The sequence below is a fragment of the Melospiza melodia genome, chromosome Z, assembly GCF_035770615.1.
Source record: "Melospiza melodia melodia isolate bMelMel2 chromosome Z, bMelMel2.pri, whole genome shotgun sequence".
In the NCBI taxonomy this organism is placed as follows: domain Eukaryota; kingdom Metazoa; phylum Chordata; class Aves; order Passeriformes; family Passerellidae; genus Melospiza; species Melospiza melodia.
In genome coordinates, this window is record NC_086226.1 from 55136972 (window position 1) to 55163808 (window position 26837).

At 36.2% G+C, this 26837-nt stretch overlaps 1 protein-coding gene across 13 annotated transcripts in view; it reads right to left on the reverse strand.

The window, feature by feature from the left end:
* Window positions 1–26837, reverse strand: part of AGTPBP1 (ATP/GTP binding carboxypeptidase 1) — a 63078-nt gene that overhangs the window by 35221 nt on the left and 1020 nt on the right. For 3 of the 13 annotated variants that reach the window (XR_010031121.1, XM_063180083.1, XM_063180082.1), the window contains exons 1-13: window positions 19361–19609; window positions 18251–18321; window positions 10965–11095; window positions 10373–10440; window positions 9884–9947; window positions 9372–9518; window positions 8977–9108; window positions 7044–7137; window positions 5392–5429; window positions 3663–3871; window positions 3078–3255; window positions 1578–1675; window positions 447–563 (exon numbers count right to left, since the gene is read on the reverse strand). Coding sequence is in view for 10 of the 13 variants with exons in the window: in XM_063180083.1 (XP_063036153.1) it covers window positions 447–563; window positions 1578–1675; window positions 3078–3255; window positions 3663–3871; window positions 5392–5429; window positions 7044–7137; window positions 8977–9108; window positions 9372–9518; window positions 9884–9947; window positions 10373–10440; window positions 10965–11095; window positions 18251–18282 (1308 nt within the window). In the remaining 3 variants the exon portion in view is untranslated. Of the gene's footprint in view, window positions 1–446; window positions 564–1577; window positions 1676–3077; window positions 3256–3662; window positions 3872–5391; window positions 5430–7043; window positions 7138–8976; window positions 9109–9371; window positions 9519–9883; window positions 9948–10372; window positions 10441–10964; window positions 11096–18250; window positions 18340–19360; window positions 19611–24427; window positions 24483–26402; window positions 26638–26837 lie in introns of those variants that run through there. The other 10 variants (XM_063180077.1, XM_063180079.1, XM_063180076.1 and 7 more) reach the window with 6 other exon arrangements.

The window sequence follows — 26837 nt, forward strand, 5'->3', positions numbered from 1 at the left end:
GAAGTTTGTCTTTTACAAAAAGGCTTTAAAGCAATAACAAGCAGCTCATTAAAAACAAAGTATAAAGTCAATGCAATTGCCTGGATATTTTAACTACTTATTTTAAGCAGGCGTACAGCATTTGAGGAGATGTCTAATACAATTAAGCACTCTCAGAAATTTCACATCCTCCTTCTCTATTTTCCTTTCTGCTGTATACAATAATCAGTCATCAGAAAGAAAACAGTTTTCTTTACGGCTACTCAAAGTTCCCCCTTCTCAGTAAGACTGAAGCAACCATAACACCTAACTAAATAACCTACGATAAAGTACTCCCATATGTAGGTCCAGAACTGCAGACTCCTGATTCTTGCCTAGAAGAACTATCCACCCAAAAAAGAACATCAAAGTATATTCCAGAGTCAACCTGACATGGCCAGAAATGTCCTGGGAAAAATATACTTTACCTGAAAGTTTTCTGAAAGTTCTGGGAAAAATTGCTCATACATTTTCAGTTCTTCTATAGATCTTCCCAGCTCCTGTCTAGGTTTCAGTTTATTAATATCAGTCTCAATATCATCATTCTGAAAGATCACCAGAACAAATTAATCTTGCATCCAAAATTAATGATGTTCTACAACATTAATCTGAAACATTCACCTTTACTCTTGACAGCCATGCTTTAAAAGATAAAATACCACTCTTTTAAAAGCAGCTGAACCGCAGCCTTCACCATGAAGATTTAGACTGCTCAGTATTATTAGTATGCCTAAGCCTCCATTTCAACAGCAATATTGCAAACATCTCAATTTTCTTGCTTTCATCCAAACTTATTATACACAGATATCAAATTTTACATGAAATCTCCTGTATATTCCCAGTACAGAACTTGGAATGTGAAGATATCATCCGATTGCAGTGACAAAGCAATACTGCTTCTATGGAAGACACTCCCTCCATCAGGGCTCACAAGATCCTTGAATATAATATGTTTTTCCAGTTCATGGACTGACAATTCTATTAACTCCTAACTACCATAACATAAAAATACAGAGTAAGGCAGTTCTGACCAAATACTCATCCATGTCCCAGATGGCAGCTAGAGAACACGAGAATATCTTCCCTAAGTGGTACAACAGTTAGATGTATGATGTCTACCTCTACAGCTGGCTGAACTTCAGCTACCTTGCTGAAACACTGATCCAGTCAATCCCAGTCCAGAATTCTGGAAAAGGTTAGAGCAGCTCCTACATGTGGACCAGCTTATGTGACAAAAGCAGGCTGAGAGAAGTTTAAGTTGGGAAGACAACACTGCTAAAGGAGTCTGTGGTTCTGTTCCACTGCACTCCAGATACATCAAGTGTGAAGCAGACAAATTTGACAAAAATCCTGAAGCAACCTCAACAAGAATGGTTGATATTTTTAAGCAGCACCCACCTTTTTTAAGTTTCTGAAGCATTTTTAATTTTAGAAATTGCCCTGAAAACCTCCTCAAACTGCTTCTAACATTTAAAATGCAATTATTCATCAGATTCAAGCAATTTAAATAAAAAAATCGCTATACCTGACTTTTGCCTATTAATTTTGTCTCTACCAACCTTAAAATGTTGGTCCTTGTCATCATCAATTTCAGTTTCAATTTCTGATTCTGTTTCAGCATCATCGTTATCATCACTTTCATCTACTACATCATCCACTACAATACAAAAAGGTTTTGAAAGACAGATTATACATTTAATCCAACTATACATGCTCAAAGGAGATTTTTGATGTTCCGGGTTTACTTTCTTTTTCATGTACTCCTTGAAAAAAATGTGAAAACCAACTAGTAAACTAGTGCTGGGGCAGCTAAGTTTTCACATAGTGTTTTCCATGCAGCAAATTTGCTGGTTGTCATTAAAAGGCTCATTCAGAGGTTTACAAATTATGCTGATTTTTTAGTGTACTCAGAATGACTACATGTACTGCTTTTACAATACTGACTATAAAAGATTATACTTTTAACAAACCCAGACCTCTACCCACCCCGCAACATTCCACATGCTTTTTAACATAGAACTTCTTCCTTTTAAAGCACTATGTATCCTATTTCCTTTAGGCTTTTCACTTCTTTTTATAACAGGTAAAAAACCTATTAAAAATCATATCATTACCTCACTTTATAGTAAACTAGGACATTTCTAAACAATCTACTGTATTAAGCAGAGATTTAATTTCTGTGGGTTTTGAAACACTCTTCTAAATCTATTTTCTACTTTGAAGACAAAACATAAACAATCTTTGAACTTCTGGAGTCTGACCCACATGAACCCCAATAGGATAGCTTACTTTCAGACTATGACTACATTTTGTTTCAGGAGATATCATGAATAAAAGATACTAATAAGCTGACTTTGACGCTTCATTTCAGATTAACTTTCTGACAACAACTTCATTCGTTGCTTACTGGGTCGGATACTATACCTTATTAGAGTATGTATTAATTACCTGAAAATAATGAAAGGTGTTCACGATGGGATGAATCAATTTTCTACAAAGAACCATATAAATGCTTTGCAGTACAGTGTTTTCCAAGAGACTGCAACAGTCCAAGAAAGCAACTCTACTTTCTTATGCAATTGAAGGAATAACCACAATAACATACAAAAGGCAGTGCTTCAAATGGCGAAAGTTAATCTAAATTCGTCACATTCTAACTTATCAAAGTAACAAAAAGAAAGGAAGGTATACAAGCTCCTGTAAGACAGGATGCACGCTACAACACATTCTACATGGAGAATGTATATGCTACATGAGTTGAAAGAAAAGACCATTTAAGTTTGAATACAGCCTGTTCTTTACACTTCAGAGTTTGGTGAACACCTTTTAGTCCTTGTTTCCTCTTTTATTTCATAACCACATATGTCTGGACAAAATTTCTATCACTTTAAACTTAACATTAGAAATTGGTACTCCACACCAATAGTCACAGACCTTTTGCTCCTTGAGAAGTGTCTCAAAGTCCTTTTAGCAGAGAACGCAAATAAGTGCAATTGATTCCACTTTCCATAAAGCAAATTAGACATACTCAAAGACAAAGTACTACAAAATCACCATACCATCAGGAGGCAAATTGTATAGCTGAGCCACAGGACCACTGGCAGGAATAACTGGGAGTTGGAAATGGAAAGTACTTTTAATAGTTGGTAACGGAAGACGATTTTTGGGAAAACATTTTCTCATTATTAAGCTGGATGTATTGACGAGAGGATCAAGAGTTCTTACGGCAAGGCACTCCTGTTAACAGGAAGATAAATAAAAGTATTTCTCAAACTGAAAGTCAAACTGCATTTATATATTATTTACAAAAAAATTGGTTCACGTCTTCTTCAAAGGACAGAAAAACTTCTACCAACTCAAATTCACCTTCTTTAAAAATCCAAACTTTGCCACAGAAAGGCATTTTTACCCCTGCTTTTTTAAAACTAAGTTCTACCGCCCCTCACAGAGATGGCCACAGCAAAATGACAGCAAACACAAATTTAATTCTATACTCTTTCAATGTTTCAGTGGGGTACAGAACATAGTCCTTATTCCCATAATCAGGAATGACCATCAATCTCATAAAAGAGATATGACAAACTTGAGGTCATAGCCAAAAAGGCAAAAACAACAACAAAGAAACCCTATCAAGATAAACTTACCTGTGAAGTGTTGTAAAGAATTTTCATCCCATTGGCATCAATAAATGCTTTTCTTCCCAGTTTGATGTTTGTAATACTTTTAATGCACTGTAACACTCCTTTACGTATCAGCATGTATCTGTGTCGACTGTCGTGACGATGCCAATCAACATAAATGGTTAGAAGGGCCTGCACATATCCTCTGTCTACTGCTCTCCTGGCATTTGTTTCTTTGCAAAAAAAGTTAGGAAAGAAAATTAGAATAGCCCAGTGACTTTGATATTACTTTCAAATTTTACTTTCAATGTTTAAATTATTCTTTTTATCCAAGTAAATGAATGTTTCAGTTTGAGTAGTATTTTAGCCACCCTTAGCAGAGTTTTACATCAACCTAAACAGAAATGACTGGAAAATTAAGACCAGTAGCCTAAAACTCATTCTTGGAACATTTCACATAATTTTCATGGTTCACTAGAAGAACAGCATGCATTGCACTTAAAAGACAACTGTAAGATGCCACCACCCAGTAAATTAAAAATCAAAAATATTTCTACCAAGCATACCTATCACTATCTACACACACTGTCCAGATATAAGACCTGAAACAAACTTTTTTTTGCTTGCAATCCATATAGTTTTACATCTATCACTCAAATTTCATAAGCTGAAAATAATTCTACTCCAAATACTGGCTAATCAGTATGACAGCTGGAATATATACATTTAGTAGACTAATGTTGTTATGAAAATATTTAATCATATAAAGTATATGAAGTTACAAGTTACAACCACTAAGGAGAAGATATCCCTAAATAAATTAACAAGACCTCCTGTTTTAAAACACACCTTTTGAACACCTCATTTTCCTCCTCAATATTAAAGTTTAATTGCCAATTTACAGAATGGAATACTGACAACAATTTGGAAATATTTCTTTTTCTTAGCTTCCCAAGGAGAAATTGCAAAATTCATAAATACACAAAGTGTAAGATAAAGCTATCACATTGAATAAACATTAATAAACTCTGTGATAGTCAGTACAGAAATTTCTCACGATTTGTGTGAAATGGTTTTCTGCAAATCTCATCACGTCTCAATTCTTATTCAACTCCACTAAAACTACTATGAATGCTGTCACTTTAACACAACTCTTTGGAGAAAATGAGTTTTTAACTCCTTGCTAGTTACAATGCTGGTTCAAAATCTGCAGAGATGACATTGTGAGGATCGATTGCTGCTGGTTGAGACAGTCCATGTCTGGAAACACACCATTGGTTTTGTTACCTTTAATTCCACTTCATGTGTCACTGACAGATTTGTTATAGGGACCCAAGTCCTAATTATTCAGGCAGGTACTAAAGAATACCTGTATTTTCCCTAGGCATCCAACAGATATTTCCAGATGTATGTGTAAAAAAGAGGTACAGGAGTTAAGCTACAGACATCTATCACTGAATGGCTGAGGTGAGTGAATGTAAAAAGATATCTGTCCACCTTGGACCTAGATCAGTTCTGCAGAAGCAGTGCAGCCTTTCTGCTGCATAACTGACAAAACACTAACCAAGTATTAAACATTCATGTACATACAACATAAATAAAGCATCAGAAACTGCAGATGAAACTCATTTATAGGTTTCCTAGCCTTATTTTTGTTTTGGCTATCAACTTAATGCTTAGTTTTACTGTGTTCATATATACACACACACACATTATAGCTCAAGTAGACATTTTCTTGTAGTCAAACACTTACTTGATTTTAGCAATGCAGCAAGTGTGTCTAAAGCAACCCTGTCAACATAACAAGAAAAGTCAAAACAGCAACCAACCAGTAAGCTTAATCTATAACACTGTAAAACTATATAAAATATTTACTGCTTACAGACCTATAAAGAGTCTAACTTCATGTTTTCCTGGTTGCACTGTAGCACAGACTTCACTTTTATATTACTACAAGATCATGTATTTGAAGTCTGATGACAAACTTAAAACTATCAATGCAACAGCTATACAAGCTTCCAGCTTTTGCAAAAACACTGAAAACGTAATGTTTATGACCAACACGCACTGGCTGTGATACTCTTAAATTCATGTCTTTGTTAGCAGCAGAACAAGTGCTTCCACAAAGTATTGGACATTATTTTGGAAAAGCGTAGGTCAATACCCACAGGCAGTATATGAATATACTGAGAAGCAACGCCCATCAATCTGTACTACAACACAAGACGGTCAGCATGAGATTTTTCTTGTACCCAAAGATGTTCCCTCAATTCAACCATGGAACAACAAAACATATATACTTATTTTTCATCTTTTTGAGAAGATAGATTTGATGTATCTGATGTTAGACCACAAACAAGGATACCATGATTAGTCACAGCATAAAATAGTATGTTCATATATAGAATTTTAGCTGAGCCTTAAAGGAACAGGACTTGTTTTTTGAACCCTGCTCCTGTGATCACCAACACCAGATTTTGATCACATAACACTATTTCTTTTTGTAACAAAATTAGAATATGCACAATATGAGATTAATACTTTGCTAATCAGATGAAAAATTTAATTTTCCACTGGTATATACTTTGAAAAGGTGGAGGTATATAAAGAAAGGATTATCTTCAGTTACATGCACTTGGCTACTTTTTAACCCTTAGTTCACCCAAAAAACCCAATCCAAATTTAAAAAACCCAACAAAGCAAAAAAGCTCAAAATCTACAACCACCACCTGAGTGAGAATCTAAAGTCACCACTTTCACCTACACAGTGAATTTCAATTTTTCAACATAATAGCCCACAAGACAGTAATTGCTGGGGCTTCCTAATCTATGTTTTATGTGCTTGCTCCAGATGTCTATTTGCTTTGCAGAAAAATGGCAAAAAATTCTATTATCAAACAAAAGGGACAGTGACACACTAAAATCACAGGTGATAGAATAAGCTGTATTGGAAGAGGGACACAAGGATCATCAAGTCCAGCTCCTGGCCCTGCACAGCACCACTCCCAAGAGTCACATCCTGTGCCTGAGAGCATTGTCTAATGCTCTTGAACTCTGTCAGGCTTAGTGCTGTAGAAACAAACTGAAAAATGATGGGATTGTCTTGATCTACTTGTTATGATTTAGGGTTAACCACTGTACAGTTTCCATGCAGGAATATTAGAGATAAAATATAATGTATATTATTGTACCAGTACTGCAACTAGACATTCAAGCATTTTGTGTTACTCTACTGGGAAAAAATAAAATTTCTCATATTTGTGATACTCCTTCCCATCATACTTCACTTTAATCTTCAAATATTAATTGTGTTTGATTTCTCCAATATTGTTTTCCATTTACAAGTAAGTTTTGAAAAAACATACAAGGTTTTATCATATAGTATATTAAAGAAATCTTACTTACTTCATAAGGCTAGTGTTCCTTTTACTAAAAGGGCCAATAATCTTAAACATCAGTTCTACTACTCCATTCTTTCCCAGAGATACTGCATTTACAGCTGGAAGTTAAAAGTAATCCATTTTAACATAATGTAGTAAGAAAGGCAAAAGAAAAAGATCCATAAACTCAAAGCTAAAATTCACACAAGTTAATTTTGAAGTACAAAAAATGCTAGACATTTTAGTTCTTTAAGACATACAGTGACAAGCAGATGGTACTCTACACATAATTAGCATGATGACCCAGTCCTGATAAAACTTGGAAAAGAAGAAAACTTAATTATTACTTTACAAATAAAGCCACATACTACTTCCAATGCAGGCTTCTGCTTTCTTTGTTACTAAGATACAACACAAAAGCAATTTTCTTTATAGAAATTCACAGTTTACTGAAACAGCAGGAATTCTAAAATTTCAGGTTCTATGATTTGTCATAAAACGTGACTATGACCCTTCAGTATTTGGACAAACAGGTATATTCATCGGGATTTGAAATTCAAGAATCTGCTACAAAATTTTAAAATGCCAATTGGTATAGCTTTCCTAAACTACAGGCTCTGAATACATGTTCTCAGGAAAAAAAAAAAAAGTAATCTATTTGAATGGGAGCAAATGAAAAGAAATAATGCTAAGACCCATGTTAGAGAAATAAGTGCTTAAAGTATATGTCTGAAGTACAACAGCCAACTGAAAATACAAACTGCTGACACAGACACAGAAATTCCATTCTTGACTGAGTTTAACAATATGTTCTCCTAACAAACTAGGAAGAGAGCAGCTAAGAATTTACTTCAATATAATAAACACTGTTATCACTGTAGAACTTACTACGTGAACCCAAGTGGCAATTTTATCATTATAAGCAGCAACATCATACCAGAACCTAAATCAAGTTAGGACTTACTCTGGAAGTAACTGTACAGAAACTTGAAGAATTACTACTCATCAGAAAATTACAAATTACAAAAAATTACAGTAGTTTTTATTTTCATAAAGGGTGAGAAATACAGAAAAACAGAACTGAACTTAGAATTCAAATTAGAGACTCAGTCCCATTTTCAGGATAAGCAATGCAACTAACATAACTATCTGCATCAGACTTTTCATTTTAGGAGTGTTTCACCGCATAATCAGACAGCTCAACAGAAATAAAGCTTCCATGTTTTGAAAATATTAAGGCTTTATGAATTACTGCTGCTCATGTGAATGACCTGATTTGATAATCTTACAGATTACCAAATCAGTTCTCTGCGGGGGAACACAGCCATGTTTTAAATTTCTTGCACATAAATAAGAAGATTAACAACCATTTCAAGCTTAAATGAAAAAAATTAGGAGCATCTAACTGACAGTAGAGATACAGAAAGAACCTCACTATTTTCATCAATTTCCTACTGCCTGCCAAAACAACTAGGCTTTTGTGAAAGAATATTAGTCCAATAGTGGAGAGTGGAGTTCTTGAACAAAAGGAGTAAGGAAAAGGTTAAATTAAGAAATAATTAGGTTAAATTGAAATATTTTCTGTGTTAACCAAGTTTTAAATTGGTAAGAAAGAAATAAATATAACATCAGAAATAAAAAACATGAGAATGAATAATAGAGTAATTAAGTATCTCTAAGTGCTTCTGCCAGCAAATCGCTAGCATTTCTGGTTCAGAGCTTTAAACATCAGCATTTATGCAAACTAGATGGCTCAAAATTCCACACACCCAATAGCACTGATCAAAAAAATATTTCTTTCTAGAATTTAAGCATTTTGAGGATATAAGGAGAAAATTCTCAGAAAAAATAGTTTAAATGACAAACATTAAACAAGCACTCCAAGTTGCTATTTTAACCTTATCTAGATAAAAAGCTTTATTTACATAGGAAAGAAAATAACTTTCTGCAATACTTACAGTTGGTTGAATAAACTCTTAATACTTGAAGACATGGCAATACTAGTCTGTGGTTCTGCAAATTATGCTTCACTAAATTCAATGATATGTTTAGGACCCCATTTATTCTTGCTTTCACGCCAATCTTCCTGTCTGACATCAGAGAAATACAAGACCAATCACACTGATTTTAAAATTGTTTAAAAAAATAGAAGTTAAATTACTGAACTCTTTCTACCAATGTCAACTCTGCTTATCTACTTTCCACCATTCTTTCCTCCCCTCTAATTTACTTCACTTTAATTTTTTTCTTCTCTACCAGTTCTGAGTATGTGGATGCTTACACAATTACAGAAAAAAATTATTAAGTATTAAGTTTCAATTATAAAACTGTAATTATTAAGCCATAATATCACCTTTTGGACCAATTTTTGCAAGGAGAGTATGAAGAAGCACCATTAGTTCTTCATTCGGTGGAGAGTCTTTGCTGGCACTCAAAAGCAGCTGTAACAAGATCTGTGTCCCTCCTTTGGTAACTAAGACACTTGCTCTCCGACCACCACCTAGAAATTAAAACTGAACTGATACATCTAAAGCAAAAGAACAATTAAATATCTAAGATATAGATATAATGAAGTTAGTCTTTAGAACATCAGTATTTTCTTTATATATGACTGCACTATGCAAAAACATGCTAGACTTACAGTAAACTATTGTGTAGGATTATTAGAAAAGTAACTTCAGTCTTTACATTCTTTTAATTCTGCATATGCTTCAGCAATCAACAACAAAAACCAAAATAATGATACTTTATGAAAAAACCCAACAACAATAGCAACAATAAAAAGTAACCAGAGAAAACAAACAAAAGATATCTGAAAAAGCAAGCATAAATATAATCATATATTACTCCTTAATGAAAACTTACCAATTGAGACTATCTCAATGAGAATATTCAATATATTTACAACAGTTTGAGGATCTCTTGTATTCTGCAATAAAAAAAAAAGATCTGTGTTTAGCATGCAGTCTAATAATGGTTTGGATACTTAAAGACAGGAGGAATTACCAGCACAAAATTAAATAGAGCTTTGGATATACCCACATAGCAATCATCCCACTATGCAACCCAAATTAACCACAAAACCAATTAGAACACACTTTGTAGTATGATACATCAATTAGAACTGATAGGTGACAAGCAATTTCTTAAAATATCTAAATATAAGGGAGAGAAACTCACAAGTAGATTACTTAAAGGTAGTATCTATTTATAACAAACCAATACAAGTTTTGAAGATTCCATAGGATAACAACATATTTCATAACACAAATATAATAAGAAATATATACATTTCATTATGATAAAATGCAAAACTGCTATGAACCCACAACCAAAAAAATTTAAACATTTTACCTCTAGGGTTGACAGGATAATTTCTATTCCAGTGGAGCCCTTAGAAGTCATCTCCTTCCTGGTTTTTTCTGTTAGAGAAAAAGATCAATAATGGCTTGTAGTAAAAAATATATCTCATCATCCACAAATTGACAAGAGGATTTACACTGCAAATAATAAAACTTATTAAAAAATGCATATATGTATATACTAAGAACTAAGTAAAAGACTTAATCAATTTTAAAACTAATTTTTGTTTTCAATTGTTCAACAATCTTGTGATGACCTACAAAAAAAGTGAAGAAAAATATTAGTAAGAAAGCTGCCTTCCAGATACTTCTACTCTTTACACATATATAACACACAGACATATATACATATGAAGCAAATTATTACTTAAATTACAGCTTTTTGACAACACATAAAGGACTCAGCACTACCAATACTATAGGAGATATTTTAAACATGCTCTTAAACAGACGTTTTCAACAATCAGTGACAAAAGCACACGTAACATCAAGTTCACTAAGTCAAAACTTAAGTCCAACAAGAGAGATACAAGAAGCAAGGGTCAAAAGAGAAACTATTAAAACCACAAAGTTTAGATAATTACCTTGACTCTGGACCAGATGAAGGATCTTTGAGGTAACATGTCTGGCACTGTCTGATTCTCCTAACACAGGGTCCAAATTTATCTTCTCCAGCTGTGACAGCAGGGATATAGTCCGAGAACTGGCAGAAACACTACAAAAAAAGATATGATTTTTCCATCTAAATCAGAGAAAAAAGCTCCTAACAACAGAAACCTGATGCTAGAGTAAAGGTTGTGGCTGATTTACTTCCATATTTTATCTGGATTGGAAAACAGTCTTGATTCTCAATTCTGGCAAATTTACAGATTTTGCAAAGCCTGTACTGTAACAGACTAATTGTATGCAACAGCATCTCCATGAGCAACTGTGAACAGGGAAATCAATTGCAGCAAGTAAAATGCAGCTATAGGTACAAATGTTCTTCATCTATGCCATCTAGAGTGACTTATATTTAATAATTTATGTTAAGTGACAGGATACCTTATCAAACCTGCCATTCAAGGAAAAACTGGCTACAAACAGACCAAAAGACAGCTTGTCTCACAAGATGGCATTACAGAACAGGAAGAAAATAATCTCATTTGTGAAGTGAGCAAACTAGCATACACCAGCTGAATAACAAGAACACCATTTTGAAGAAAAAAACTTAGGAAGGTTTCTAAAAGTATTATCCAAGTTTGGATTCATTTTGACTACAAGGGCATTTTGGCCAGCTGTTGTGGGTTTATGCTGGCCACAAGCCAGGCATCCACCAAAGCCACTCACTCCCCTCTGAAGCTGGACAGAGAGAAAATTTAATGAAGGGTCATGGGTTGAGATAAGGACTGAGAGGGATCACTCACCACATATCATCATGGGAAAAACAGGCTCAACTTAGACATATGAAGGGAATTTATTATTGACAAAATCAGAGCAGGACAATGAGAAAGTAAAATAACCCTTAGAAACAGCTTCCTGCTACCCCTCCTTCTTTCCAGCTGTGCTCCTACCCCAGCAGCACAGGGAGACAGGGAATGGGGGTTATGGCCAGTTCATCACCCCAGGCTTCTCCCACTGCTCAGGAACAAGAGTCATTCTCCTGCTGCACCATGGAGTCCCTCCCATTGCAGACAGTTCTCCATGAGCTTCTCCAGCATGGGTCCATCTCATGAGCAGCAGCTCTCAGTGACCTGCTGCAGTGTGACTCCCTCCCATGGACACACAGGCCTCCCAAAACTGCTGCAGCCTGGGTCACTCTTTTACAGGGTGCAGTCCTTCAAACACAAGCTGCTCCAGCATGGGGCCTCCCTTGGGCTCACAGACTCCTTTGTGCATCACCGGCTCCAGTGTGGGTCTCCCCCACCAGCTGCAGGTGGATCTCTGCATGCCCATGGACCTCCATGGGCCGCAGGGCACAGCTGCCTCGCCATGGGCTGCACCAGGGGCTGCAGCAGAACCTCAGCTCTGGTGCCTGGAGCACCTCCTCCTCCTCTGACCCTGGGGTCTGCCGAGTTGTTCCTCTCACGTGTTCTCACCCTACTCTTCTCTGACTGCAACTACATATGTGCAATATCTTTTTTCCTTTCATCTGAAATCTGTTATCACAGCAGTGTTATCACCATTTCTGACTGGCCCAGCCTAGGCCAGTGACACATCTGTCATTGAGTCACCAGGGATTGGCTCTGCTGGACATGGAGGAAACTTCCAGCAGCTTCTCACAGAAACCAGCCCTGTAGCCTCCCCCTTGCTATCAAAACCAGCAAACCCAACAGTCCTGCCAACAAAGAATTGCCTTGAAAATGTATTTTAGTATAAGACACCACTTCAGTCCAGGCATTTATATAGGTAAGTAGAAAGAAAGAACTGGTCTAACTGTTTATTCTAAACAGAGTCAGTTTTATAGAAACTGTTTTATTTGGTCTATACTTTTAGATCATAAAAATTATTCAGAATAGTTTTGAGATTCACATTCCTACACAACAGTAATTTTTCAACAGATGTTTAACATTTCAATTGCAATCATGCAATTAACTACAGGAAACTATGACTTCCTTGCATTAACTAACTTGGCTTTTCATTCACAACATTAGAGTCCCCAAATAATGAACAATCATTCATTTTACACACACATAGCTTTATCTACAATAAAATTAAAGTCTATGATACTAACTTTATGAATAGCCAGTCAGTTTTGTTTATACAGTGAGGAATTATTACTTCTTGATTTATATCTTACATCTGTGTAAAGGTTTCATGCTTACAGTTCACTCTACTAAAATGTTAAAATTATGGGAAAAAGTTAGTTGAGAGCAAAAGTTATACTGCCATGAAGGCAAACTGGTGTGAGAGCTGCACAGGAAACTGCTTCTACCACTCTCACTTTTCCACACAGACATCTAAATGAGAAGCATAGCCAAAAATCAATTTCAGATTACAGATGATACTTGCAAGCTACTAAGAACAAGAATAAGAAATGGTTATATTAATTACAGCTCTTAAATAGGAGTCATTTTATATTGTGAAGTAAGCCTATCAACTTCTCAGGTATTTGATAGACTTATTTTTATTTAATTATTAAAAAATTTAATTATCAAGATTTAATTATTTTTAAATCTAAATTAAATCTGTCTTGGGTGCTGAAACATTAATTCCCTTGTGTAAGTGAAGCATAATCACTCCAATCCTTTCTCACCATCTAACACCATGCTGAACAGCATAAAGCCATTATTATTTGCATAAGCTTTGTCTTCCTTATCTCTGCTTCTCTGTTTATCTGCTGAACTTGAAATGCTCTAAAATTGACACAAGATTGTAATGCAATCCACAAGCTCTGTTGCTCCAATACACAAACTGGTCAAATTATATAGGATGTTATCTTCACCAGCTCTACAGGCAAAAGAAGTAAGAGTCCAGCCAATCCACATGTAAGCTGATATGTAAGAGAATTGCTGCTTCAATTGGTGTGTGTGCACATCACTTCCATTGTGGTACACCATTGGTCCCACAACGAAATTAATGTCATTTGAAAGATTAAAAAAGTCCAAGAAAGCAAAGCTGGCGCTCAGGAATAATAAGTAATAATAACAACAAAAATTTTTCAAGAAAGTCTTTGCAAAGACAGAATTCACCTATAGGCTTTAAAATGTCAGAGAAAACCTGATTTTTGACTGCTACAGCCTGCAAAATTCAAGCAACACTGACATATGGAAGCAATTTACCATGTACAAGAAGCTGCCATCTAACACAATTCCTCCATAGTTAATAAAAGCTTTAAAAGGTTTAGGTAGGGTAAATAATTCTCAGTACTGGGCAGTATAACAACTTAAGTTCTAAGATTTAGAGTTATAATCTCCTCCTGGGGACAGAGTTTCTACCAACAGCAATAACTGCTTATTACAGCAGAGATATCTTTAAAATGGCTATTCATCTTGTATAAAGTCTGCCAACATAAATACAGCTACCTGCATTTCATGTCTTCAGCATACACAATAAAACATCCCTAAAAGTTAACACCAGCCAACACTGAAATGCAAATAAAGTCTTGATTTCCTCTTAGTTATGGCTGAGTTTTCTTCTTAAAACAAGAATTATACTCTTATTTACCAATATTCTACACTAATCTACATAGTGGTTATAAAACTCTTTGACAGTTTTCAACGCCTGCACAGTACATCAAAAAGACCACAGGACAGGAACTACAGCAGCCAGACAGACATGTAACAGCAGAGTTGGTAATATTGCTGGGACCACCCATTTGACCTCAGAACAAAATGAAACCATAAGCTATAATGAGACTATCTCCTATTTGTAATGCAAACACATATGTTTTGACCAGTAAACCCTTCAGCAGCCAAATCTAGAAGACAGTTCTCCAAAATGGTGAGGAACCATGGAATTCAGTATTTTCAATCCCACAACAAGAAACATTCAGAATGGACTCTGTCCTGTACGATGTATGTTTCCTCTCAAACTGCCAACATTGCAGAACCTCAAATGAATACCCTGAAAACTGTGCCCAGACTCTTGTGGTGACCAGACAGAGACACAGCAGGAGCTAAAGACTCAGGGAGAAGAGCTGAGACTTTCCTGTTCTTGGACTGTGAAGGCACAAAAGCCCAGGGCTTCCTTTCTTGGCGGTCGCTCCTAGGAGACACCAGGTATGTTACTGCACCATGAGTATATTGGTTTGCAGAATGAGACATTGCTAAGGGAAATCTGCGGTCAAACTGGTACAAATGCAATGCAGACCAGTCTCAAGAATTCTGACTGGAGTATCCAACATGAATTTGAATCATCACCCATCAAACTAGAAGACTAACTATGGTTTCTACTCAGTCAAAAGCCATTGTCAGAAAGAATGGGATGACTCAGACTGACCTGACACACCAATATGCACCTCTCCAGAGCTCAGCACCTGAGCTTCTCACTGATGCTGGAGGGGCACAGAAACAATGAGAGACTAGTTTTCCCACAAGGTGAAGAACCCTTCTTGTTATTAGGTGTGACATTTTTCACCCTAATTCCATTCTAAAGCCTGCTCATAAGAGCACTATGTCACTGAGGGTTACATAGAGTTTCAGTTATCTTTAATTCCTAAAAAATATGACTAAAGAGCACCAAAAGAAACTGCATAGCACCATAAAAACTATTCTCTTCAGATCTGGATAAACACCAGAGCTGCTCTTCGTGACGCATATATGCCAGACCAGTCCCTGATGACCTGCAAAAATGATTCAATAACCAAAGACAATCTCATTCTTTGTATCCCTTCATTTGAATGGCTTTCTCCCTGAAGTTTAATACTGTGACTTTAGGCACTTCTTACTATAAATGTAACTGTCCTTTATCTGTTCCAGTGACATACCTCTCTAAGCATAGTATCTTGCACATATTTCCATTTCCAAATATTCTTAACCATTTTCTGCATTTTACAAGAGTATTTTGAAATAATTTGGTCCTCCAGTAGTTTTGCAGATCTTACAAGCTTTAAGTTGTCCATAATTTCAACAACTTCCCTCTCTTACAGATCATTAGTAAAAAAACCAGAATATTTGCTACCATTAGCTGTAACCAGAAAGAGAGCACATCCAGAAGTAAATAGTGCACCATTTCCTTCTGACAGTCATCAACTACGACTGATCTTGTATCCAGTCAAGGCTCTACCCTGTCCAAAGACAACCAATAATTACTATTCTCTGATAGTTTTACACTTTGTTTAAGCATCTTGAGGTGAAGTTTACCAGGCTTAGTTGATCTCATACAGCTCATATCTCCACAGGCAGGAAGCTCTTTCTTCATTCCACATTCAAATGTTACAGTTCAAAATGCCCCTCACACCATCACTTTGCCTGGAAGGAAGCACCCCTGTCCTTATGTCAACTGTTACCAAAACTTAGAACATGACATGACTCTAGCTAACCAGGGAGCTTTGTGGACTTCCCCTTTCTCTGGTCAGGAAAGCCACAAGAAGATAATAAGGAAGCATGCCCAGAACCAAGGACTTCAGGGCTTCACACTTGAAAGAGAGCAACATCAACAAGGGGTTCACATTTGAAAGAGAACTTCCTCAAGAAGAAAACATCTTCTCAAAGAGAGATTCCTATTACAGGGATACTTCTTTCACTCCCAAAAGATTTGAGCATTTGAACTCTGATAATGAAGAAGTGATAAGATTCACAATCCTCCATTACTTACTGTATGCCACTTCCACTACACAAATGCTAAAACACATCATTGCAGTTTTCTACACGTCTGCTCACAATGAGAAAGATAACTCTAAGCCATAGCTGCTCAAAAAAATTCAATTGTCTTAGAATGCCTTTTAGTTATTGACCTTGCAAGAAGCCTTACAAAATGTAATAGTCAAAAGAGGGATGTCATAGGTTTCTCAATTACACCTACTTCCCCTGAAACTGCTGTTTGCAGTCAGCCAGCACACAGATGTATAAGGGAGTTCCTTCTTCCCCCACAGTAAACAGATCTGCATTTTAGCACGTTACCATGAGCCTTTAAAAGAGGCAGGCTTCTCATGAGTTTGTTCGGATTTTGTTCTAACACAAATAATTTCAAACTATGGTTTAGTTTTTTTTCCTCAACAACTTCCACAGTTATCAAGTAATGGTTAGAGAGCTGATACTTCTGATTAGAGTTCATAGCTATCTCTGTACACAGAGGCACCGTAACTTATTCATGATTTAGGGAACAATTGTTTTGAACTGCAGGGATGGAAACTTTCATTTTGTCTCTAAGTCAAGAAGAATAAATGACACTTAAGTAGCAACCCTGCAAATACCTAATATTCTTTGTGATGATATATTTTATGCATTATAATTTTCAAGAATACTCATTGCTGACAGAGAGCTTGCTTTGCTTATCATAATGCCTAAGGGGCTAGTCTACCACAAGAACAAAACATAAGAGTTTTTCTACCATTTCTTTTGATCTACCCCTCACAAAAACAGGAAAAACCAGCTAGATATAAACCCTAACCCTGTTCCACCCAAAGTCAGCAAAAGTAAGGATGATTCTACATACAAGAATTTCAAGTCAATTTTTAAATAGATCCCAACATACAAACATAATTCACAGTAGAGCATGTTCTTAACGAAAATTCACCTCCTCACACAGAAAATAACTAGTACTTCAAAAAACTAAAACTGAAGCCAGAATTCCCAATTTTGCTGACTTCACTTTTTTTTTCAATCTGATTAGATGATTTGATTTAACAAGATGGTTCAATCTGTGCTACCTTAAGCACAGAAAGCCTCTAAATAGTTTCCTGATGCTTAACAGCCTTCCAGAGAATCTCACACATTTCTCAAATGCTAGCTAAGACAAGTTCACATGAAAATAACAAACATGACTTTCCAACCTGGCATCTTCTGCATCCCACTTTGGTTCATCCTAGCTGTGTGTTGGATTGCAAGATTGTTGCAGGATGACATACATCTTATGACAAATTCAGACCTTCTCATACAGTATTATAGCCTTCTTTAACTCCCTCAGTAGAAAAAACTTTTTGTTTTACCAATATGTGCATAAAATTATGAAATTAATTAAATTTTCAATTAAATTTAGTATGTATCATTAACTGAAAATTTATATTTAAGAAGTTATTTCTTAATGTGAAGATACTTTGTGTTAATCAGTATTGACTCCCTCAGTGTTTCAGGACACCAACGTGCACCTCCCAACTAGAGACCCACAATGTGTATTTTATTTATCTTCTTAGTAAGAAGATAAAAGATATTCTTACTAAGATAAAGATTGTTTTTTCACAAATCTCAAATAGCTTGATGTTAAGAGGTGACTGTAGTTTTAAATTTACCTTTTTTCAGATGATGCTTTTGCTTTGCTCATATTGGAAGTATGATTCTTCAAATCACCATCTCTGACAACCTGTAAGATATTAAAAAACTACATATTATTGACATCTTTTGCTCTTTAGAGAAGAAATGCTGACACCATACTGGATGTCCCTTCACTAGAAATGCTAAATTAATTCACAGTGATTGCATTTCTCCACACTGTCACAAGCTCTTCTCCCTTCACTCTATTTGATCCAGCTTTTTTAAATAAACTATTGCTTTTTAAGTATGGAGTATGATTCTGCATTATAATTCAGGCCTACCAAGGTTCAGAAAGTCTGATGACAATAAAATAGAGACTTTTCGCTATCAGTCATTTACTAGACATTATTTTCCTGCCAATGACAGAATTTTATCATGTAAAGTTTTTGCTGAAGCCAGTAAATACATTTCTCAAACTTACTTGACAATATTATGAGATGCCACAACATGCTGATTTCTGACTCAGATTTTATGTATCTATAGAATAACTAAGGCTAGAGGCACAGTGAGAAACATGGAGTATTTGGTGTTCTTATTTAAGCAAGTCCTCAATACATTCCTTGGACAGAAACCATATCATGCCAAGGACTCAATTTTCCTATCCATCTAAGGACATAGTGTCCTCAGGGCACACTGCTTCCTCAAATGGTGCCTCCAAGCAATTATGGTTGCAGCCTACAGGACCACTAGCTGAGCACCAGCACTTCCATCTGAGACATAACATGAATGACAGACAAATACTCCCACTGTGAAAAAAAAATTGTTCTCCAAGAGCTCAGTGGTTAATTTGAAGGTAGAAGGCAGAAAGGGGGAAAATGGATGTTCCAAGATATGGGTGCTGTGAATGAGTAAGATAAAGCACTCTTCTCTTGGAAAATGCAGGCAAGAAATTCAGCCAACTACACACTACAGCTGCCCACCCCCCTTCCCCCCCATCCCCTTCTCCACAAATAAATTTGTAAAACCTCTCAAAAATCCTAATTGTTCAGCACATAAAAATAAACAGGCCTTTATTACTGGTAAATTCCACTCCACTGCTAAAAGCCTGAAGCAGATGAAGTATGAAACAGGCTTATTTCCAGACTTACTGAAAGCAGAATCTTCTCCCAGCAGCCAGGAAGAAAATGCTTAACTTTTCACAAGAATTCCAGCTTGACTCAAGTTAACAGGTGTCTTAGCTTTTTCCAAGCACTCTTCAGGTGTACCCTATCTTGAAATCCTTTAAACAAAACAAAAAGTTACAAGAGAAGAACTGTGTCCACCCCATTACTGACAATTTAATGAATTACAAAGTCCAGATTATTCCAACCAGGTTGCAGGTCCTACTAGGTGGAAATCAGACCCTTGGATTCAAGTAACCAAGAGCTGTTTTGCTTCCAGCAAAAGTAGGACGTGCTGTCATACAGATGATGAACAGTCTGCCAGTGAGTGCCAAGAGTGTCTATATATTATTGTGTACTGAACTGCTGTACAAGTGGAGCCAGCTACTGAGCTGAACCATCTTGAACTGCAAGGTCTTTGTTTGTCTAAATTCACCACAAAGCATGCCAGTAAGCATTAAAGTGCTTACTTGATGCTCCAGGTCAAGTAAAAAAGAAAAAGCACAAGAAAAAAACAAAAAAAACCAACAAAACTAACAGCTGTGAAGAAGCAAGGAAAAAATGAAGAGAGAAATGCACACAGCAGCAATCCAGAGAGATGTGGTGGGACATCTATGCATACTAAAGAAAAAAATAATTCTCTTTAACATTTGACTAGGTAATGCAAAAAAACCCCTTCCAAATTAATTTAAAACTTTTAATACTCTCCTTATTTTAAATAAACACTTAATAGAAAGCTAAAGGCAGAAGGTGAATGAATTTAACATATTTTAAACAATGCCACTTGCCTTTCAGTGGTAGCCAAGCAGACGAAAAATTAGCATTAGTTCTGCTTGCAAAGGACCAACAACAACTGAATGAAAGCACTTCAATTTGGAGGGAAGCAGGGGAGGGCAAGAAGTGATGACTAAGTAGAACTCCAACCTGATAAATGTTGGATTCTCTGCACTCTCCCTCGCCTTTCCACCTTGCCTGTGAAATGTTATCTCATTCATCCTCCTATCTAGACAGGGGAAACAGGCAGTCTTCACAAGATCAGAAAGCTGCACTGTAATAATTGCTGTAATAATGCTATCAACAGCACAAAAAATTAAACAGCCTGCGTGAAGTCACATGTAATTTTCACACTTTCCTTTCTCCTCAGAAAAGCACATATTTGCCTCACACCTAGGTGAATTCCTTGTCACTGAGTCACCTTCTCTGCTAATCCAGATTTTCAATACCCTGAATATTGGATACTCACTGACAAAGTTCATGCAAAAGCAAAGAGGATATGCCCTCCACTATTTACCTTTCATACGAAATTCTGGCATTTGCCAAAATCTAAAATTGAGAATAACATAGAATCCATGGAACTCCTAGTTCTTGGATAAATACTCTAACCACAAAACTAAATGGCAAGGACCATTACAAAGCAGTTTTCTTTTTCTCAAAACCATGGCTAAAGAAATGAACTTGCACTGATCATTCAGACCTCATGCTCAGATGTGCCTATTAGGCGTTACTGGGAGTGCCTACAGAGGACTTCTATGAACTCCATCCTCCTGAATACCAAGTTGATACACATATATATATATTTATGAGAATAACGGCAAGATGCTCAGCCACTCTAAGGCAGCAATAATTCTGGTCAGATGTCGTAACAGGATTCAGAGGAGATTTTACCGACACAAGTGCTGGAGGTCCCAATGTAGCAAGGATGTGGACTTGCTGAAGGGAGTCCAGAAGGGAGCAATAAAAATGACTGGAGTGATGGTACAATTCTCCTATACAAAGAAAGGCTGAAAGAGTTGGGACTCTTCACCCTAGAGATGAGAGAGCTCTGGGGAGACCTTAGAGCAGCCTTCCAGCACCAAGAAAGAGCCTACCAGGAAGCTGGACAGGGACTTTTTTCAAGGGTGTGGAGTGATATGTCAAGAGGCAATACAATTGCTTTTAACTGAAAGGAGGAAGGTTTAGGTTAGACACTAGGAAGAAAAAACACATAGTCACCATTACAACAGTTTAGTGCCAAGCATATCTGTTATTTTAATAACATTATATTTTAATATCATTGATTTTATTTTAATAACATCACCACCCAAATACTTAAAAAAAAAACCCAACTACAAAATCCCAACAACAACAATAAAAAACTCCACAACCAGAAAATAGACTACTTCAAAGAGCCAGAGATGTCTGAAATTTTCCATGGCTAATACTAGGATCTTCCTGTAAAGTGCTTTGTAATGACATTCCAAAAAATACAGTTCTCTTCTCAAGGGAAACCTGAAAAATCAACACCAAGTATGGATATACAAAGTTTATCAATACTACTGAATCTGTTCTACTTGCACTATATTCTATTAAGTTTTTATTTTCCAGAAAGGTCTGTTCCTAATAAATATTATATAGAAACATATATTTTTTGAGTCTGTTAAGCATATACTAAAACATGATATCTTATTATCATAAACCCAGGAGTTGCTAAAACCACATATCAAATTACACTTTTCAAGAGAAAAACCAAAATTTAAGTTTTTTATGTCTGTCTACCACAACAGCTCTGCAAAACCTGTAAGACTGTTCATCTATACATATATATATATATATTTCCATGTTTTTCTTTCTATCCAAAGCTTGTTGCAACCCAAAATATTTTCAAAGCTAAAGCTCAGACTTCACTTTTGATCATCATGGAGCTATTGATTTGAAAGGTGAAAAAAAGTAACAAGTCTCCAGCAACTAAGTCATTACTTTGATATGTACTTACTTATCATATTCTGCAAGTAAGTAGCTGAACAAAATCTTTGGTAAATGCTACAGTACAAAAAAACCCGAAAAACTAGTACACAAAAAAGGAAGGAGTACAAAATCTCAGGTGACAGAATAGTGTCAAAATGCAATGCATTAAAAATTAAATAGAAAAACTATAGGTATGAACTGAGAAAACATGTAGTTATTTAAAAGGTCACAAATGCTAGGCAGAAGAGAACCTATACTGAAACCCTGAAGCTGGTTATAGTCTGGGGTTCCAAAAGCATTTCTACCTCTCATAGAAGTACATCTGAGTTCTCCCAGTCCAGGGCAGATTAAATCACAAGCAAAAGCACTTTTCATATTATCTCATTTCATGTACACCAAAGTCTCAGAAGCTATTCATGGGTCGAAATATTCTTTTTCAAAGTACTTATAAGTCTGTTTAAACAGAACCATATAAAAAGATTTCTGCATTCTTTGTGCTCTAGGCAATCTTAATTCCAAAATACCACTTGTGTTTACATTTTTAAACATTGAAGTAAATTGTTTGCAAGAACAGACTATTTACCTAAGTGAATTCACACTTGTAGGAATACACTCTGAGTTAAAAATTTAGGATAACCAGCAATACATGGCAGCAAGAGTCACGGTCTCTGTAGCTACAGCAACCTACCCAAAAAGCTTGTAGAGAGCAGGTAAACACCATGATAACCAGCATTCTAAATATGGCAAAACTACACAAATATCACACCATAGAGAAATGAGCAGTTTGTTACCTAGCATTACACTAAAGAATTATTCACTAGGACAGCAGTGTAGTCTTCCTTTGAGGCAGTAAGAAATGGCCACTGCTATTAACACAGTGGTGCTGTCTCCCCCATCTCATCCTCTTGCACCATAAGGAGGACTGAGCATTTGCAAAAGTCCCAGCAATTGTACCTTAAGTAGCTCCTTCCTCTATTTAATCCTTTACTCTTTCATACCCAAGACATTGTTTTCAAGTTCAGTGTCTCAAATGGCAACTTAGACAACTACGTTTTTGAAAAAATGGTTAGTTGTGGGTTGTTTTTTGTTTTTTTTTTTCCAAGAATGCAGTTTTTTTTTAATGTCACACAAGCTAGCAAAGGTGCTGCATGTGAATCATTTCCTTAATAAAAATGTAATACTTAATGTTAGGTAAAAAATCTCACAAGCAATTTGGAGATGGCAGAGTTATTTGTACAAACTGCTTTATATTCTAAAAGCTCAATGCACAGAACAATCCATAAAAGCTGTGGTTACCTATAAACCATACTAAAAATCTGGGGAAATCCTTCAAGCTTCACAGTAAAGTTTCATGTAGGCAAACACTATATTGCACTCAATCACAATCCAGTAAACAGAATCATATACACAAAGAATGATAACTAATGTGGTACTGAGAATCTCTTTCCTGAAGTTGACTATTGCTAGCCCAGTTCCTGAACCTTTACAAGCACTGGAGAACAAAAACCCCTGCATGCCGAACCTTACACTGTGTTTCTGTGTTTCGTAGGAATTGAAGTCCTAGTCAATAGCCCAGAGAGAGTCAATTATCAGGACCAACTCTTTTTTTTAATTGAACTGTAAAACAGGATGGAATGGCACTGAGAACACACTGAACAGCTATCTCTTCCTAAGATTTAACAAACAGCAGTACAAAAGTCTTATTGCCATCAAAGTATTATAATATACCTAAAAGTACCTTAGAAGTGTTTCTTCCATGAGAAAAGGTTTGTTCAAGATAGTAGAAAAACTATTTCCTCCAGATAAAATTTTAAGACTTTATGTGGAAATGGCAGAAAATAAAACTTTACCTAATGGCTACCCAAGTCCTCTAAGCAGAAAAAGAAATGAAGTTTTTGGTGGAAGAGAGCCTAACTTGCAAATCTAAAACAAAATGAAAAGGCTAACAACCTTTACTCATCAAAGAAAAAAATACTTCTGAAAATCAGTTACTGTCTTTCCCTTATGCCATTTACTATAAATATTTATAGGAGGGAACAAAAAAAATCAGCTGATTAGCTTACCCACTGCTGCATTATAGCAAAGTGCCGACTTTTTGACGTGACAGATAAACTGCAGCACATAATCAGACATTCAAAATGACATACATAAAACTTCACAGACGACCAAAGCACCAAAATCCTTTACAGCAAGCTGCCAACTATGTCATGCAGCAATTAGCACCAGTCCACTTGACTGAAAAAACAAAGTCTGACAAAAGTAGCCAAAAAAGCTAAGCAAGCAAGCAAGAAAAGCATTTGCTGGAAAAGGAGAAGAATAAAACACCAGTACTTTATTTCTTGCCTGGAAAGAAGCTCCTAGAAAGTTACTAGCACTCCAGGCATAGGGTTACTTCAAGATATGACAAACTTGCTGTCATCAGAGTCACATAGTATCACATTCAAAGCCTACGTGATTTAAGCTGACAGAAATACTGCAAAAGTCAGCTACTTCTTGCCCAGCTGGCATAACCCTTTCATCAGGTAGAGGTGAATGGCACAGGGAGGGAGGAGGAAGCAATAAAAATAGCCAGAGGGAAAAGGACAACCACAGCAGAAACTAGGTATTTACCTACACCGAGAACTGAACTAGAACTGGAAACCCAGGAACTTTTGCCAGCTCTTGGAAAAGCTTAACACAGTGGTAAATGTCAGAGGTGTTTTCTAGCACCTAACCCAATGATTGCTCCTTTGGGTTACACTGCCTTGATGGTTAGGGTCAGTCTGTAAAAAAATCAATTCAAAGTTCTAAACTTCCTAGTTCACTACTTAATAAAGCAAACCTTCAATCGTGGTTTTAATCCATATTAAAAAAAATCCATGGCTCCCTGTTGCATATTTATCTATTCAAACACTTTTGATTTATCTACCTCAAACCCTTCAAACCTCACTGGTAAACAGAAACACAATCATAACAACCCATAATACTCCCAGCAACTGTTCTCCCTTTCAAAATCTTGATTGGTACCATTTAGCTTATGAATTATGAAACTTGGAACAATTAAAACCGTATTACCTATCTCCAGTGTGCAACCCCTGGGCACACTGTTTCTCACTAATTTTAAGTTTTATAAAGGATGTAGTGAAAGTTTTTATGTGCCTTGTAATATACTAAATGTTTTAGGGTGACACTTGCAGGACTGTTGCCTCTGCAGCTGTTGCAAAAGAAAGGAAGGATGTTTGGGCGCTCCCTCCACTCTGCTACTTCCAGTCTTTCTATGGTTACTGCATTTCCAAATGGAAACCATGCTGAATCATCCATGTATCCAGGACACACACTGGATAGTTCATAATCTTGATGCTTAGCACAGGATATTGGGCAGCTAATCTGTGGATAGTGGCAGGGCCTGAAAACATATCCAGAGATACACTGCTGTTATAAATCTCTGCTAAGCACTCACACAAGCAGCTGCCTTGTTCAGCACTCTCACACTCACTCCAAGAAACCTTCCCCTCTAAGTTCTTTAAGGAGTTTCCACACTTGAAATACCGAAGTTACACTCCAGAGCCAGAGCAACTTGATTAGCACTCAGTGCTTTTGAACATTTGCAATTTGTATCACGGGAGCAATCTCCTAAGAGCAAGCAGCTCACAGATACTGGAATTCAAGGAGAGGTTTCAAATAACATACCCAGAGCCAAAAAACAGGTGATCCCCAACAGTGTCTAGCTAGCAGAGTATCACCATGAATTTTAAAGACTGCGAAGTTTCTAATCATGTGACACACTGCTGACAAGCTGTTGAGTGAAAAGCTGAATGTCTTTCCTAAACTAAAACCTAAATGCAAGGTGAAATAGCAAACCCCTTCTGTAAGCTAAAAGGACTTTAGAGAGCCCTTCATCTTTTTCTCTTTACATGTAGCTTCTTACATGTAATTTCAGGGAAGTTGCTCCTAGCAGCAGTAAGATGGCTAATACAAATCTTCTGCCAAGACAACTGAATATTTTTCAAGCTCAAATCCTTAATTTTGGAAAATAATCTGTGAAGTTCTTCAACATGAAAACCAAAATATGAGCGCTGCCACCTCCAACACCTGAACTGAAAGTTAAGCCTGAGATCAAGTATCGCTTCACACAAACATATATCAGGTGTCACTTCACACACCACGACTACACCTTGGTTTAAGATCATTTCCACCCTTTTTGAAAAAAAATAAGGACAGAATCCTTTTTTTAAATTAAACTTATTTAAAAAAGAAAGGTATTTTGCTTAATTTATACTAGCATAAAAAAAAAATCACAGTAATGAACTGAAACATCAGAAACTACCTGTTAAAATTATCTTGACATTAGTCTTCAGGAAGGTCTTCAGGAAGGGAGATAATTTTTTCACTCCCCAGTCCAAGACATTAAAAGATATTCCAACACAGACTTGCACTCACAACACACAGCATGAGCTATAATTTCCAGAAAAACTCTTTGGTCAAAAGTATAATTTCAATGAAGGATTAACCAAAAGGTGGGGCTATTCCATCAGCAACATCCAGTCACTCAGGGTTACACAAAATACACACTGAAAGCTACCTGCAAAACAGAGAAGCCTTTTCATGAAATGTAACCTATAAAAGCAGTGCAGACACATATTTTTTTTAAGAAACATCATTCATGGGAATACACTCATTGGAGAACTAATTTCCTAATGCTGGAAAAATTAATACACAAAAACCAACATTCACACCACAAGGCTATACAGAAGTTTCACGG